Source organism: Acyrthosiphon pisum, chromosome X (genome assembly GCF_005508785.2).
Source record: "Acyrthosiphon pisum isolate AL4f chromosome X, pea_aphid_22Mar2018_4r6ur, whole genome shotgun sequence".
In the NCBI taxonomy this organism is placed as follows: Eukaryota; Metazoa; Arthropoda; class Insecta; order Hemiptera; family Aphididae; genus Acyrthosiphon; species Acyrthosiphon pisum.
Window position 1 is genome coordinate 112,584,743 of NC_042493.1, and position 19,661 is coordinate 112,604,403.

Here is a 19,661-nt window from a genome sequence, read left to right on the forward strand (position 1 = left end):
ATTTTGGATAAAATTTTACTATTGTAAAAATAACAGTATTTAATACAATCTACTTTGTGCATTAATTTATACTTTGTTACGCAAATTTGCAATACAATAAAAAATTACATACGTGTAAATTCAGCTAATTAAAAAAAAAAGTTTTATGATGGATTAATATTTATTATTTAGTAAAATTAAAATACAAAAAGTAATAATTTTAGAAAATAAACATATATATATATTTACAATTTTGTTAGGAATTTTATTTTTTTCTTTGTTCTATCTTATTTTCTATATCTACATTTGAATACCGTTTTTTGTATTATTATTACTTATTAATATAGGTGGGTCGAACTCAAAAATATGGTCTCGAACCGAATTCGAACCAAACTTAAACCGAACCTTAGTATGTCAAACCGAACTCGAACCGAACTTTTTTAGTTTGATTTCAAACTTGAACCAAGCATTTTATTTAACATCTAACTACATTGGTACCATATATATTTCATTACGAAACTGAACCCAAAATAAACAGTTAAAAATTTATAATTAATATATTATATAATGTTACAACATATTACATATGTGCAAGTGCAATGTGCATCATAATTGTTATTGTAAATGTAAATCACAACACCGCGTATTTTTGTAGCATAGTCTCTGTCTGTCAGTCTCCGAATGCACTCTGAAGGTACGCACTATAGTATTCCTTATGTGTACGTCATGTATGTCTTGTAAGCATTGGTACATTGTTAGAAGACAATTTACTTTTCATACTTAGTTATGTGTTTTATTTATAGTGAAATATTACTTATTATTGTAAATAACTGTGTTGTTTGTTCACTTAACATTTTTTTCAACTTTTGTGTATATTTTATGTTATAAGATAAAAAAACATTGGAAATGTAATTTAAAAAATATCGAAAATAAAAGTTATAATTTCTTTTAAGACCGTTTTATATATATTCAACTTAATTCTCATTATTTTTTATTGTTAATACAACTACGTAATGATCAGTTATGCCGGAACAATAAATAAAACTTTAATTAATATTATTAATGCTATTAGTTCTAATAAAAATGTGATCAATACACGGAGCACTATATTCTGTTACACTAGTTAAGTTGGATATGTATTAATAAAATCCTAGTTCAGTCATACAGTGGAGATATTCATGTTTGTTAATATCGTTACTAACATTAGAAATATCAATGTTAATGTCTCCCAACACTATTAAACTGTATGATTACATAATCGAAACAATATGTTGTTTAAAATTAGTAATAAAATCTTTAAAATTATTACTTGGAGACTAATATAAAGCAATAATATCATATTTTAAGTAATTACCTAATTTCAAATGTACATATTTTCATTTATCAATAAAATTCTCTGGGAAATTTTCAATCGGATATTTATTATTAATATAGACAATTAGTCCACTATTTTGATTAAATAAATTATCATTAGTTTTAATAGCATAGACATTTTCCATATTGTAATTCAAAGTATTACTAAAAAGCCAAGCATCAGCTAGAACTATACAGTCTAGAGAATTTAGTGTATTACTCATCATTGTTAGAAATTCAGAGAAATTTTTATTTACAGATCTTATATTTAAATGTATTAAGTGAAAACCTATAGATTGTATGACATTGTGAAATTAAAATAAGTCTTTTAAAATCGATGTGTTAACATTTGAAAAATTATCAACGTTTTCGAAGGCAATCTCCATAATGAACCAAAAGAAAAAAAAATTACATTAATAGACATAGTTACATAGGTAAATGCTAAATAGTTGATATTGCAACATTTTAGCAGAAATGTCATCTAGTTCTCGTATACGAAGTACTCTAGAGTCTAGGTGATCTTCATTTCGTACCAAAATATCAGCTTAATTTGTGCAGACATATTTATATGGCTTTTCTTTTACAACCTCCTTTGTTTTGTTTATTAAAAATTTTCTAGTTTTAGTAAGATGTTCATTAACATAATATATTCTCATAGAACTAGACTAACCATTATTATTTGAGTTGCAAAAAAACAGTGGTCGGGAGTAACGCGCTAATTGTAGCGACGCTACAATAGAACGCTACTGTAGCTGTAGCGATTAACATAGCGTCGCTAAAATATATACAATGTAGCGAAATACTATAGCGCACTAGAAATTTACGGTTAGTGTAGCGAAAATGTTAATTATTTTATTATTTTAACCTATTTCATGATAGTTAAATTATTATGATAAATGTTTATTTATTTAATTAAGATGACTAGATGAGTATATTTTTGAATTTTATATGTAAATAAACAGTATTTTAGATTATATGTATCATTGAATTCAGATTTAACACATCCATTACAAGACCTACACAACGACGAGGTTCACTTGACACTTACACCATACAACGGAGCGTAAGATGTTCTAGATCCATGCTTGCCATCAACTTTTAAAAAAAAAATGTTTAGCAGATCAAAGTTCTTTGTAATCACTAATCCCCTTGCTGTATGAAATCCTTTCTCCCAGTGGCCGAATTTCTAATCAGTACGAACTACTAATTGGCAATTTTCAATAAAACGTTTATCTGTTTTGAGTTTTGTTACAAAAATACATGATATACATTGAATAAATCTGCCTTCCGAAATTACAAGAAAATAGCGGTAGGCATTAACAAATAATGACCAAGTACTCAATTGAATATCTAAATAAATCAAAACAATTTTTTAAAAAAATGTAGCCAAAAAGTAGCACGATATATTTAAACAATAGCATTAGAAATAGCGAACTACATTTTAAAAAAAGCTACTTTTTGGGGGGAGTAGCAGTAGCGTTGGCGTTCTACAAAAAAACAGTAGGGTCCCAACCACTGCAAAAAAATAACAATTTTCTTACAGATTACGATAAGGTTTGATGATAAGATTTCATTTTATAGTATACAACGACAAATGTATTATAAGTTTCAGATTTTATTGGGATTGTAAAAAATAGTGAAATAATAAATACGGGTAGGTAGGTATGAGAGTTTTCATTCAATATTTTTTCTGTTTCGGTGTAATTTGAATTACAATATATTGTTGTTAAAATAATAGCGATTGATATAGGTAATATACTATGAACAAAACGTTTTGCTCTGTTACGCATATATTCGTAACAAAGTGAAAAACACAAAAGTTACATACCTTTTTTTTCAACTAATTTATTATTAAATACAAAAAAAGTTTATGCGTGATTAATGTTTGTATTAATTGGCTTAACAATACTATTAAACATATGACCATAAATTATAGACATTTAAGTTACCTTGATCGCCTATAAGACATTATAAGTATTATTTAGTTTTCAACATAATAACCATTTGCAATACATATAACTACAAATATATTATAAGTTTAGTTTACGATTTTATTAGGAATGAGATAAGAAAACCATGAACATTTTATCAGTTGCAAATTATTATACAAACTATTACTTATTAACATAATGGTTTTTATCATGTAGCATGTATGATTTTCTAATTGTTAGCGAATGTTCGTAAACTTTTCTGTCGTGAATTTTCAGTTTTAAAGATAAATGTTGTGCACTGCCTTGAGATTTTATTTCTTTTCTTCTTTATACCTCTCTAATTATCTTAATCTACATTTTAATAATTTTTTTTCAGATTTTACACATTGTATATTCTCTGTATAATTTAAAATGTTCAGACTTAACAACATGTTCTATAATGTTTCAGATCTTTAATGTATTTTATTTTATCTACAATTGGACATTGAAGCTATACTGAACGAAATAATTAATATAATAATTAATCTTGAAATCTCACATAGAGCAAAATAGTACATTTTATTAAAAAAAAAAAATTTAATAAATAAATAAATTTAGAAAGTTTATTGTTATTAATTATAAGAAACTACATATAACATAGTTCAGCCCATTTAATTAAGCGACTTTTCTTTTAAAAATAAATAATTAAAACCTTTTATCATATATTATGGTGGTAAAACAATACCAAATCATCAACATATTATGTAAGACTTGAAATAAATAACAAAAAAGTGATATGATTAGATTGTTTCAAAGGGAAACTAAATTGTAAAAAATAGTGAAATAATTAAAACGGATATGTACGTATGAGAGTTTTCATTCAATATTTTTTCTGTTTCGGTGTAATTTGAATTACATTATATTGTTGTTAAAATAATAGCGATTGATATAGGTAATATACTATGAACAAAACGTTTTGCTCTGTTACGCATATATTCGTAACAAAGTTAAAAACACAAGAGTTATTTTTTTCACCTAATTCATTATTAAATAAAAAATGTTTATGCAAGATTAATGTTTATATTAAATTGGCTTAACAATACTATTAAACATATGACCATAAATTATAGACATTTAAGTTACCTTGTTCAACTATAAGACATTATAAGTATTATTTAGTTTTCAACATAATAACTATTTGCAAAACATATAACTACAAATATATTATAAGTTTAGTTTCAGAATTTATTAGTATTGAGATAAAAAAAAAATGAACATTTTATCAGTTGCAAATTATTATACAAACTATTACTTATTAACATAATGGTTCTTATCATGTATATATCTAATCACTCAATATAGAAAATATGTAGTGTTTTTAAGATAAAAATATTTATTTATTTTAACAGGTATGTAGGTTCAATATTTAGATTTCAAACATAAACTATATCTTAACAGCAGGATTGGGCATATTATAGTTACATGTAACTAAGCAATGTAACTCGGTAACTTTTGTAACTTGTAACTAGTTAGGGACATTATTTGTAACTTTATATAAAATCACAAATAACAATTAGCAGTTACAATGTTCATTTTGTGTTTTGATAATTCATAAGTGAGTTTGCAAAAGTAAAAATAAAACGTTTAATACAAGATTCCTTTTACCTTTATCAAAAAAAATTAATGTCTACTGGAAAGTCAAATTAAAATTTGACTATTCTTTGGAGTAAGACATCGGACATTTCTCGTAAATCCACAAATTCTCATACAACGATTTTTTGTTATTCAATATTTTCTCACCATAGACACTTGAAATGTACACAAAATTATGTTTATTTCATATTTTTTATACAAAATACAATATTCAAAATATTTTGACTCTTTTCGAAGTGTTCACAGACATTTTCAAAACATTTCACTACGTAAAGGAGTTTCACTTTAATACATTTAATATGTGATACACGGTTTCTTAAAAGTAAATGCTTTTTTTTTTAACCATTTAAGACTCAAATTTGAACGAACTTAACAAACATTTTTAAATTGTAAAATATTTCCATGAGGAATCCAGATACTGAAAAGACAATTTTATTTCCATGTTTGAACAATATATTTGTTTAAATCAAACCGAAAAATTGTGTTTACGTTAAAGAGCAGACCGACTGACAGTTCATGATAATTTTGTACAAACCGAATTTGCGAACAAACCTCATATCCCCGGATTTCAAAAGAAATAAACTTAAACTTAGCGAATAAAGCACAAACTGTGAAACGAAATAAGCAACCGATTGCGATTACGAAGGCTATGGACCGATATCACGTACAAAACCTGAATACAAACGAATTATACGAATGGCGGGGATGAGAAAAGGTGAGAAAAGGCGAAAAACAGTATAAAAAGTGTAATATTTTTCGATAAAAGTTATAAGAACGACTGTTGCCGCCGCAGCGAATGTATGCGATTGTTCGCGTTAGAAGTAATCGAAGAGATCGGGCTGGGTATCTGTGGAGACGGAGTGGCGTTTAATTTTTTCCTCCGCGAATTCCATCATGAATACCCCGTGGAACTAACGAACAACTCAAGTTTATTTTGTAGTATTATATATGTATATGTGAATCTTTGACATCAAACGCCATTCGTTTCTTCGTTTGTTGAGGTGATGAGTACTCTAGCGAATATTCATTTTATGAATTATGAATTAAAAAAATTGAAACGTATTTTTAGTCGAGTCAGAGGTAACTGAGATAAGCGGTAAAATTTCCATCAAATTCCAATTGTCACCTATACCCTATACCTATATAGCTTCAAAAGCAGTGAGAAGTGAACGAAACGGGGAATTCTACTAGAAACAGTAGACAATGACAAAATATAAAATGAGCATTTTCTTTTGCCATGAATTAAATTTTGAATTTTAAAATTCAAAATTTCATTGTTTGATGGAGATATTGATTTAAATCATTGTTATACGCAACATTAAGGGCCTGTTCTGGAACTGAATTCGACCGTAAAAAAACTTTCATACCATTTCGAATTCTTTTTTTAAACCGATTTTATTGGAATTTAAAGGTTTCAAAATTCTCAAAATGTTTTAAAAAGCATCCGTATTAGAAATAAATGATGTAAAAATCTGAAACCTGAATGTCTAGAAGAACTTCTCGCGTTTTTTTTCTATGGAAAGTTCATGTTTGTACGACTAGCGAGAGCTGGGAAAAACTTGAAGTACGAAAGCACATGTCTTCAGTAAGAAAAATTACAATTGAAGACCTGAGGGCTACAACAAGACATTTCCATATTTTGGCCAAAATCAATTTTTGATTGCACATTTTCAAGAAAAAAAAAACTGCGTCGTTTAGTGCAACAACCAGACAAATCCGACTGTTAAATACAATGATAAATGATAAATGGAGATGTCTGGTTTTATTCTGGTGCAACAACAAACTCGTCATTTTCCTATTATAATGGAGAATCTGGTTTTGATTTTAATCAACAAGACATATCTAAATATTTAATTATGATGCATCAACAAGATATGTCCAAGCAATATTGCATTACGGTGCAACAACAAGATATGTAAAAACAAGTTTTTACTGCTTCTTTAACTTATTATTAAAATTTAAGCAGTATCTATAAGTTCATATATTGTATGCACCCTAAAACTAAATTCTAAAATTTTCCAAATTTGTTTAGATTTCTTTTTTTGGAATTTACAATGTGTTTTGTTTCTGTTGAACAATTTCAAAAAAAGAATATGTCGGGTTGTTGCCCCAGGTCTTCAATTTAACATCTGTACGTCATGGACTGCAGTCTGCGTTCAAGAACGGTGGTCTCATTAACACCCCAAGCACGATTGTAACCATACAATACCATACCTAGTCAAATACTCAAATAGGCTCAACTGGATTTTATGGACACCAGCCATTTAATGTTTATAAATAGTCGGTAAGAAAACAATAATGTTGGTGACGGAATATTTGTTTAATTTTATTCATAATACACATATCGAATTTTATATTTCCTATATTATTATTATTTATTATTATGCTCACCTAATTAAAAATCTCACATCGTTTAAAAAATCTACGATTTTAATATATTTTTTTTAAACCTGTAGATAATTTGATGATAAAATTATATTTTTATCGTTGACCAAAAAATATGAAATCCAAACTGTGTAAGTGTATACTGTATGAGAAAAAACCGTAGGTATAAATATTAAATTGCTTATTAAAAAACTAAAAAAGGGTTATGCGTAATTAATTTTTATATTAATCCTGTCTTAACAATATTGGTAAAAATACGAAAATAAATAAATAATAAAATTTAATAAATTGTAATATATTGAAAATTGGTAAGGCCCGGATAAATATATAAATAAATAAATTACACTTACGTAGTATTGCTGTTAATAATATTATTTGAGAAATTAATAACTATTTGCGTGTACTCCGTTCAAAATAAGAAACGTTTGCGGCGGTGACCAGTTTTTGTTGATGACGCTAAGACCACGCCCATTGAAGTTCGAGGTCCGTGCATGAAGTCAAGCCACGCCTACAATGCGTAGAAGTTGGCCACCGCAGGTGTTTCTTTTTTTGAATAGAGAATATGCATTATTCTCTATAAATATAATATGTATTTATATAATATTAATGTTTTTTTTTTTTTTTAGTCATTGCTTTTGTTCTGTAGGTATTCTATAATTTTCAACAATGTTTTGTTTCGTTCGTATATCAGATTAGATAAAAACTGTATTAATATATTTTTTTGCAATACCTTTTACATATATTTCTGTGATATTTGATATATTGTTTATATTATGTTGTAAATTTACCTTGTTGTTTTATAAACAAGTTATTTGTTAATAATTGATATATTTGTTGTTGTTGTTGTTAATCTTAATGTACCTAACCTACCTATAAACCATTCTTTAAACGAATAGGTCGATTATCAAGAGTGTAGCCACACTTATCGAAACAAGATATATAGATAATATTGTTCTGAAGTGATATATACAAACACTATATTTAAACGGAATAACGAAAATGTTTTTTTCTTTCTTTAGAAAGACATTCACATAAGTTGTACAATATTTATAATAATTATAAAGTGAAAATGTGAATCTTTCAATTTGTGAACGTTACCCGCCATTAGTTTATCGAGTTGATATTAAATTAATAACCCAGGGATCTCCAAATAAGGCCCAGGTGCCAAACAAACTTTTTGAACGGCACACCAAGCTCATTGATGTTGCGTTTAAATATATTTATGGAAGGTTGCATGAACACTAACTAATTAAACAACTGATAAATAAATAGTGAGACCGTGATTGGTCCATTACATTTTTTTTAATCATTGAATTTATACAATTTTTAATGCAACCTTTCATTAATCGAAGCGTATGACGTATTATTTCCACGGTAAATAAAGGTTGGAGACCTCTGTTATAACCTATATGGTATTGGTAGCTTAAGAAAAGTACGTATTGTGAGTTCAAACAGATTAAATAAAACTTCCTTACGAAAAAAGCCATCACGACACACACGTTTCTATGGTTTGTTATGTATAGAAAAATAAAATAAATAAAAGAATAAAATACAAAAAAACTAGTTCCCCTGGCCGGAATCTTGCTCGCAACTATCGTTGGAGAGTTTCGCCCCTTGAAACAGTTAAACCTTGAAAAATTGAAAATGTAATACATGGTTTCTTATAAGTTACTGCTTTAAAAAATATAAAAATACAATGTACAATTTCTTTTTAACTGTTTAAGATTAAAATTTGTACGAACTTCACAAACATTTTTAAATTATAATGTATTTCCATTCGGAATCCAAATACTGAAAAGACAATTATATTTCCATGCAAAAAACATTATTTTTTACCAAATACATATTAAAAATAAATAAATAACACATACCACTTGCATCTGTAAATAATAATGATTAATATTATTTAAAAATTGGTAAAATATATCATAGGTATAAATATACATCATAATTAATGTAAAACTTCTAGATATTGGTAAAAAATAGTCTTTCAGGTTGTTATAAAATGTTATTCTAAACTTTAATAATTAATTTATAATATTAATTATAATAATTTATTTACAAAACAGTAAAATGTTTTATTCAGACAGTATATATAAATAATATTTAAGTTCTGTTAAGAATACAACTGTAAAAATGAACTTCCAATATGAGTTAATTAATTATAGCCAATACTCATAGGCACTTGGATGTGGCACATATTATGCAATAAAATTAATATTATAAGCAATTGTCATTCTCTTAAAAGTAGATATTACACAACAATAATTACACCCTGATTATCTAAAAACATGATGACACAACAGTTAATATGCACACTACAATCAATATGATGTAACAATAATCATATCCCGAACCACCCAGGAACATGATGTAACAATAATTAAAATTTATATCAGAATCTCTGAATATCCGGGATGTACAAATATCTAGAATACAATATGGCACAATTCGTACATCTCACTAAATAAAATAAATCCACGTATACACGGAAAATATAGAATACACACCTATATATTTGTAGAATAGAATGTCTCCATAAAATACATCAATATACACCATAATAAAATACAAAACATAGATACAATACACAACAAACATCAAATATCATACACATATGTACAGACCACCAGAAGACATACGCTGATAGCGTATGATTGACAAATAATATTGACTTAAATAAAGGAAATAGCACTATACAATGGGAAGCAATATTAATACACACAAACAAAGCCCGACGCACCTATCCCTTTAACGTAATAAAACAATGCATACAATGATACACGTAATATAATAATGAACTATACAATATATGCTATAAAGAAGAGGAACATACTGTAAGTTAGGCCTCCCAATGCACACGTACTGATGCTGCGAGAAGGGACAAGCAATCATGACACGCTTATATACTTGCCGCCCACACCAGAACCGGTGCAGTATTCTCTTACAACGTCATTTTACGTAATCCACGTCAACTAAAAAATCTGACAAGTGTCTTTGTGTGATCTTAAATAATTTAACATTTGTTTTTTCTAAATCGCTCTCTTATTTTGTATCTGTACCACAAAGAAAACCCAGTGTTAACTCTTATTGGAACGTAAGTTTTTCCAATATTTTTAAAATCTAAAAATAACAGTGTTAATATTATTAACTTTCTTGTTATATTATTACTTATTTCCTTAAGGTTTAAAATTCTATCCAAGTAAAAAAAATAAATAGTGTTGTAATTTAGTAAAAGAATACTAGTAAATAACAGCGTGCAACAAATCTACAACCATAGACGATCACGGAAGAGAAGCTACATTTTTCATTCAGATAAGGTAAACGTATGCAATTTTATATTTGAAACACAAAAAAATTGCACACACACACACATAATAGTATTTATTAAAGGGACAATTTATAATTGAAAATAAAAACCACACATCTGAATAACAATAGCACTCCAATAAGTCAAATAAAACACATAAGACTCATATCCATTTCATCAGGCATTTCGACCTCTCCCTCTCTAATCTACCATTATAAATTTAACCCTTACAAAAGACAACCACAGAAGTTATACTTTTTTTAATTTTATAACTAAAATGTGAATCTTTGACATCAAACGTCATTCGTTTCTTCGTTTGTCGAGGTGGTGAATACTCTATCGAATATTTATTTTTTGAATTATGAATTAAAAAAATTAAAACATTTTTTAGTTAAGTCAGAGATAACTGAGATAAGCAGTAACAATTCCATCAGATTCCAAAAGTTACCTGTGCCCGGAGCATTATACCTATACATATAGCTTCAAAAGCAGTGAAAAGTGATAGAATCGGGGAATTCTACCATATTAGAAATAAAAGATGTAAAAAAAATCTGAAACCTGTATGTGTAGAAGAACTTCTCACTTTTTTTTTTATGGTAATATCATGATTGAAAGACTAACTAGAGCTAAGAAAAACTTGAAGTACGAAAGCGCATGTTTTCAGTAAGAACAATAAATTACGATTTTACGGCCGTACGTCATGTGCTGCTGGATGCATTCAAGAACAGTGTTCTTAGCAACACCCCGAGCACGACTGTAACCATACAACACCATACCTAGTCAAATACTCAAATAGGCTCAACTGGATTTTATGGGCACCGGCCATTTAATGTTTATAAATAGTCGGTAAGAAAACAATAATGTTGGTGACGACGGAATATTTGTTTAATTTTATTCATAATACACATATCGAATTTTATATTTCGTATATTATTATTATTACGCTCATCTAATTTTACACAAATTAAAAATCTCACATCGTTTAAAAAACCTACGATTTTAATATTTTTTTTTTAAAACCTGTAGATAATTTGATGATAAAATGATATTTTTTAACGTTGACCAATAAATTATGAAATCTAAACTGCGTAAGTGTACACTGTATAACAAAAAACCTGAGTTATTTATATTATGAATGAATTCCTGTTGATTAAAGTGACCCGCGTTAGTAAGTTATTTATTTATTATAATAAAAAACGGGACAGGCCCTAGACATTTGAATACAAAATTTATAATAAATAATTTAATAATACACATACCTAGCACTTAAATATAATAATAATTAATATAATATATTTATTATTATTATTATTATTATAAAAAACAATCAATGTATCAATGATACACAGCTATCATTCTAGGAGAAAGGAATGTAAAAATATAGCAAAAATTATACAAATACACTTACCAATACGATCTGCAAAAAATTTGCAAAAAATATCAAAGTTATTAATAACACAATATTATAAAGAGATAGTTGTATTCATTTCGATTGAGTGATGGAACCCTTTCGTTTTCTCTACCGCTTATAAAGATTTATGATTTCTGATAAAAGGTTGAATAATTACGTGTGTCTAGAATGAAAATGTTCGAAATCGTTTTTATGAAATTATCCAGGAGAGCAATTTTAAGGTTTGAGTTCAATTATTTTACTCCTTGAACAATATTTTTTGAAAATTAAAGTTCTAAGTCATGCAGAAACTTATATAGTTTAATTCACAACACTATAATAATAATTGCTGTATTAGTTGGTGTACAAATTATAAAATGTTTAGTATGAAAAAGTTCAACAATATTAGAACTTTTTCATTATTTTTAATTATTTTTATTATTGCTGGCGGAATCCTTTTCAGAACAATAATTTCTCATCGTAACCAAACTTCCAACACGAAACAATCAAATAATATTATGGAACATCGAAATCTGTATCTCGATATAAAATTTTGTTGAATATGAATAAATCTAATGATTATTATTTACTATGTGTATAGTTAGAATTAGAACCTTTTCAAACTAAAGTATTAAGTATTTTTAATAATTTGTTTCCATTAACTGAGCTCTTACATTTTGATTAAATTTTGTTTATAATTTAATTTTTGGCGATTTAGCACCGTTTACTTTTAAAAAGACGTCAATAATGATCGTATAGTCATAAATGTTAGCTCAAAAGATGCGCCTTTGCATTATAAAACCATTTTAGTTATAAAGTGATTTTTGATAAAAATTCTATTTAGAACTTTTTCATTCTGGACCCACCATGATGATGATGCACTTTATAAGTGCATATTACTATGATTATTTTGTTTGCTTCTCATAGTATAAAGAATATTTAATGTTTGGTTTATGGAATCCACCTCATAATCTATTTTAACGTGGATGCATTATAAATGACAGTGATTGAAAATTTCATTTTGAACATGACATTTTTTGAAAACATATACTTATACTTCGTTTAAGACTTTACGATTAACGTTTACTGTGACGTTTCTGATCTTCAATCTCTATATTTATCTACAAATGGTCATTGAAGCTAAAGTGGACTCAATAACTAATATTATAATATAAGCTTGAATTCTCTCACAGAACAAAATAATATGTTTTAATAAAATAAAATAAATAACAAAATTATACGTACTATAGATACCTAAGAAAATATTAAAATTATAATTAATAAGTTATTATACTACCTGTTAAAAAAAAAATATGAATATTATCGAAAGGGACTTTTAGTTTAAAAATTAATAGCTTATTTAAAATATTATTCTTCTTCTTCTTTGGTTTCGGCCATTTAAGACCATAACTCTAGATAAACATACTGCCACCTATCTCTATCCTCTGCTATTTCCTGCCAATGACTTTCTGGCTCCACTGTTTCAGCGTCTCTCTTAACGCAGTCCTCCCATCTTAAACGCGGTCTTCCAAGAGGTCTCCTCCCTACTGGGTTTTCCTCTATTACCCTTCTAATTAATGAGTCATGCTTCCTCCAGGCATGTCCTGCCCAGACTAGCCTTCTTTTTTTTATCTTTTTCAGTATATCTGGTCGCCGAAAAAGGGATTGCAGTTCAGTATTGTGTAATTTCCTCCATTCATTTGTGAGAAAATCATAGTATGCCCCATAAATTTTTCTGAGTACTTTTCTTTCAAACACTGCTATCCTTCGTTCTTCAGTCTTTCTCAGAGGCCATGTTTCTGCCCCGTACAAGACAATTGGTCTAACCAGAGTTAAGTACATTCTAACTTTTAAATTCTTAGATATTGCTCTTGATCTAAAAATTTTACTGAGTCCATTTAAAATATTATACCTACTCATAAAAAAAATTGCATATTATTAACACAAGTCGGTCTCACAACATGCATATATTGTTAGTCACTATAATTAATTTGGATTGCAAAAAATCATTACTTTGAAATAAGTAACAAAATATAAAGGTCTATGATTTATTGTCACGATTGGAAATTAAATAGTAAAATATAATACGGGTTCGTATGAGAGTTTTAATTTAAAAAGTTTCCGTACTGGTATAATTTTGATGATAATTTAGTATTTTGAAAATAACAATAATTGATGTTATAATATACTATGAACATAACAATGTTACGAGAATTTGAAATACAATAAAAAAAACACAAAAAACACATACTTATTTTTAAATCTATTCAAAAAATAAAATAGTTTTAATCGTCATTAATGTTTATATTTATATTAATTATTTAGATGTCAACATTATAATCATTTAAAATATACATCTACGCTATTTACAAATATATAATATTATATTCATGATTTTATAGCGCTTTAGATCAATATAAACTATATAAAAGCTTGAACAATTGCAAATTTTTATCGTAATTTAAACTTATTGACATAACGATGCTTATCAAGTAGGAGGTATCCCAGCACTCAATATAAGAAAACTCAAGTGTCGTTAAGTTCATCGTAATACAATACTAAACTATATATTATAGCTACGCCACTAAAGCAGACTTGAAAAATTCTACAAATGTTTATAATTGCATTAACATAAGTCGGATATGTGTACATATTGTTAGTCACTATAATTTATTTGTATTATGTGTCTTTCAAAAAAGCATTACATTGAAATAAATAAATAAGGTCTATGATTTTATCGTCAAAATAGAAAATTAAATAGGAAGAAATAATGACACAAATAATACGGGTACGTATATGAGAGCTTTCATTTAAAAAATTTCCTGTTTTGGTATAATTTGGAAAACGATATATTTTTTATTTATTACCTATTATTTAACCCCGTTAGGTCAATTTTACCAAGGTAAAAAAATTTATATTAATGAATCATACTTCATATTACAATATATATTTTTTTTTTTGTATAATTGTTTCGAAATAATTCACAGAACATGATATAATTTGAATTGTAGCAATGTTTATTACCAGAACTCACATACAAAAAGGTGGTGAACTCATGAGTCAAACGCAGTAAAATGTCAATGATGTAATTTCGACTAAAATAAAATTGGAGGTACGAAATGGGATGACAATTAGAGCAGTGGAGCGTGAAAAGCATAATATTGTGAAAATATCAGTAATCGATATAATATACTATGAGTATAACTTTGTTACGTAAATTCGCAAAACAACACAAAAACAAAAAAAATACGTAAAAATTATGGCTAGATATAAGATACCTATTAGATAATTTACACTATCATTTATAACATTGTATTGTATTGTTGTTTATTTCTTTAAAAGATAATAGGGCCCTCTAAACAGGTTCGTACAAGACAAAATTCATTGATTTTTTTTGGTTATTTATGGATGTTCAAAATTGTTTTCAATTTTTGTGTACAATTGACGTTATTAGGTAGTACAAATTGAAAATTTGAAACATGGTTCCTCAAAAGTTACTGCCTTAAAAAATAAAGAAAATACATGGTGTAATAAAAACGAAATCACAAACATTTTTAAATTATAATATATTTCCATTCAGAATCCAAATATTGAAAGGATAATTTCCATTCAAAAAAACATTATTTCTACCAAATACATATTAAAAATAAATAACACATACCATTCACATCTGTAAATAATAATGATTATATATTTAAAATATAGTAAAATATACTATATACATAATTATATATATACATATAATTAATGTAATAAATATAGATTTGGAAAAAATAAGTCTTACATATTGTGTTATCTGTTATTATGTATCTAATCAGTTATCACACTCAATATAGAAACATGTGTTCTGAAGATCAACATAATATATTTTAATAGCTAGGTACAATATCTAGATTTAAAACAGAATGTTAAACAATATCATATACCTACGTCACTAAAACAACTTGAATTTTTCAAAAAATATTTCTAATACCTAGATAGTAGATATCTATGAGATAATTTACATTATCAGTTATAATATTGTATTGTATTGTTATTTATTTCTTTAAAAAAATAATAGGCCCCACCAAACAGGTTCGTACAAGACAATATTCTTTGAATTTTTTTTATTATTTTTGGGTGTTCAAAATTGTTTTCAACTTTAGTGTATAATTAATGTTTTCGGGTATTACAAATTGAAAATTTGAAACACGGTTCCTCAAAAATAACTGCTTTAAAAAATATAGAAATTACATAACACATCTTTTTTTTATGATTGTTTAAAATTAAAATTTGTATTAACTTTATCAAAATCACAAACATTTTTTTAAATTATAATATATTTCCATTCAGAATCCGAACATTGAAAGGATAATTTCCATAAAAAAAATAATTATTTTTTACCAAAAACATATTAAAAATAAAATAAAATACATACTTTTAATAGCTGTAAATAATAATGATTAATTATTTAAACGTGATTAAAATATACTATATGCATAATTATATATTTATATATATATATCATAATTAATGTAATAAATCTAGATTTGGAGAAAAGAGTTCTTTCAGATTATTGTGAAATGTTGTTCCAAACTAAAATAATTAAATTATTATATTAGTATTGCACTTTAAATCAAACAAATAACTAACAAGTATTGTTCTGAAATGATTTATAAAAATTAGTTGTATTGAATAATCAAAAAAGGATTTTATTTAGAAAGGAAACCACAAAAGGTATACTATTTTAATTTTATAGCAAACATGTGAAGCTTTGAACGCCATACGTAATTTTTTTTCTCTATTTCTTGAGGTGGTAACAACTCTAGTGAATATTTAGTTTGAAATTTAAAAATTTAAAAATATGTTTAGTAAAATCTGATATTAGCCTTAACACATCCACCAGGTTCCAAGAGTAATATAAGCTATAGCTATATAGGCTTAAAAACCAATGTGAAGTGAGAGACTCGAGACACTCCTACCAGAAATAGTCAGTACAACTTACTTTTAAATGAAAAAAGATTGAACGACTATTATATTTTATTTTCTATGTATGACATTTTGAATTTAAATCTCAAAATATCTTTGACTGATAGAGTCAACAAATCAAATCATAGATATATGTAACGTGTGTGAATATAATCATTTCAATTAATATTGTATGGTGATATTGTAGTGGAATTTATAGTTATGTAAATTTAAAACTTGTAATTTACAATTTACAAGTTTGGTTAGGTTAGAATTAGTTGATTTAAGTACAGTTTCCGAACAACCATAATTTTGAAACTGGCTATAGGTAAGTATTTACACGACAATTTTAATCTGGTCATTCTAGGATAAGGGAAAGCAAAAATATGGTAATAAACATACAAATTTACTTACAAAGCTCATTATATCCTGCAAAATATATGTTTAATATACCATAGTTATTAATAATACAATGAGAGACAATTTGCAATTTATAGTTATATCCAATGTGATGGATAATTTTGGTTTTCTCAGCAAAATACATCTAATAAAAATTTATGAATTCTGATGTGTGAATTTTAAAAATATTGACTAAAAATTGTATATTCAAGATTGTGTACTTAAAAATACCCTTATTGTTAATAATTTTCATGTGAAGGGTATTTTTATTTTATTTATGGAATCCACCTTCTTTATTTCTATTCCAATATAGAAACATTATAAATAACAGTGATTGAAAAATTCTATATGCTCACTTATCGAAATATGTAAAATTAAAATAGCATTAATTTACTTTTAAGTTCATAAAAGACACTGGTTATAAGTTATGATTATGTCTAATGTACTTCAAAAAGACGGAATGTAAAACAATTTATTAGAATATGTTAATTACAACTTACTGCTCGATAAGCGACCAGCTTCGTAAAGTGCTGTTAAATTGTAAAAAGATTAAACTCAAATTATATAGAAATATGCTTGAGTAGGTTTCATAAAACATTGATTAGTTGAATGGTTCACCAATCATGTATGATCCAATCATGGGCCACTAGATCTTACTAAATATTTCATATGTACTTTTTAATATACATTCCTATAATAGCTATCACGGTTAATAAAATATAAGACAAGTCGACTTTCCAATAGAAATCAACGTCAATTAAATATTGATCCGACCATAATTTAAGAACATACGATATACAAAAAATATTTCAATTTATTTTGAATACATAATCATTCTATTTTTCTTTATATTCTTCTTCTTCCCTGGTGTATCTGGCCACAAGAAACATCCCGGCTCACAACCAATTCTCAATTAATTTATAACTTATGTTAGAGTCTCCCAATTTGATCCAGTTATTCTAATGCTTTCACGTCACCCTTTCACTGTATCATTCAAATATTCATTTTTTATATTACCCAGGGTAATTTTGTTCAAGATTTTGTTTCATCACAGCACTTCATAATGGTTTTAAGCTCCTCATTGCATGTTCTGTACAACGCAATCTACCTTTATTATAGTCACTCCGGTCAACAATGATATTTTTGTTGTATATTGCTTCACACTCTATATTTTTTCTTCGTATTTCACTCTCCTGTTATAATATTATTTATTGATCCAAATTTTTTCCGTAATATTTTTCTATATGGTATTAAGAATTAATTTATTATTACGATGTTATGATTTCCTCATTTTTCAAGTTTCAAACCACTACAAGTTTTTTTTGTACGAGTTTAAAATGCAGTACCTATATCATAAGTCATAACTATTCTATGTTACTATTTGCTTACTAATATTTAATTAAAAAATATTACCAGTACAGAAAACTGAAAAAAATCATTTTTATTAGTCATTCTTGTCTATTTACAACGAATTTGATGAACTATCAAAAATATTTAATTAACTGTCTGATTATTTTATATACGTAAATAATTTTTAAACAACTTTTTATAATAGTTAATTTCTAAACTTATATGTAGAAATAAAAACGATTTGAGTATTATTGAAAAATTCATTGATTGTTACTTGACTAAAATAAAGTCAAATTTAAATACGGCAAACAAATGTTATGAGTTAATATATTCGTATACTTCAGTGGTTATACTAGAATAAGTACATATATAAAAATGTAATGTCTACATATTTTATTTTTCCATCAAAATAGTAAATAATATATTTTTGTAAAACATCCATAGGTGTACTATTTCTTTTTAACTATATAATACGAAAAGTAAGAAATATTTATATGTCTTTAGATTATCATAAAATTACAAAAATTAGTTTAAAAAATAAAAATTCGAATAAAAATTAAAACACAATTAATATTATAATCGTTGTAAAACAATAAATAAATGAATCCTTACCGGATAAATATTGTCTATCAGTTTCTTCAGGCGTTACAGGCATTACCAAAACTGCAATTACTATAAATGTAAGAATTATTAAATATTGCTTGAAAAAAATCATTTTGATTTTATATAAGAATATAACATAAAATGATGTGAACGTTGAACAATAAATGAAACAAAATATTGCTTCTCGATTTCTTTTATAAACGATATATTCCACATTTACATATTCCTCACCACTGAATAAATATTTTTCACAACAATTTGCTTGTTTGGTAACAACTAATATAACAAGAGAATAATATTCTCTACTTGTGGGTGAACGCCATATTTATTATATTTTTTTAACGCCTAAGTGAATAATGTGAATTAAGTCCAACGCACGCTC

At 26.4% G+C, this 19,661-nt stretch overlaps 1 protein-coding gene across 1 annotated transcript in view; it reads right to left on the minus strand.

The window, feature by feature from the left end:
* Positions 1 to 19,444, minus strand: part of LOC100302370 (uncharacterized) — a gene marked incomplete in the record, with an annotated part of 74,783 nt that extends 55,339 nt beyond the window's left edge. The window contains 14 exon segments of the mRNA NM_001162871.1: positions 3,161 to 3,172; positions 3,282 to 3,290; positions 4,386 to 4,394; positions 7,631 to 7,639; positions 9,152 to 9,160; positions 11,999 to 12,007; positions 13,226 to 13,234; positions 14,232 to 14,243; positions 15,642 to 15,650; positions 16,398 to 16,406; positions 17,342 to 17,356; positions 17,827 to 17,856; positions 18,740 to 18,751; positions 19,289 to 19,444. Of these exon segments, the coding sequence (NP_001156343.1) occupies positions 3,161 to 3,172; positions 3,282 to 3,290; positions 4,386 to 4,394; positions 7,631 to 7,639; positions 9,152 to 9,160; positions 11,999 to 12,007; positions 13,226 to 13,234; positions 14,232 to 14,243; positions 15,642 to 15,650; positions 16,398 to 16,406; positions 17,342 to 17,356; positions 17,827 to 17,856; positions 18,740 to 18,751; positions 19,289 to 19,391 (256 nt within the window).
* Between the last annotated feature and the right edge of the window lie 217 nt (positions 19,445 to 19,661).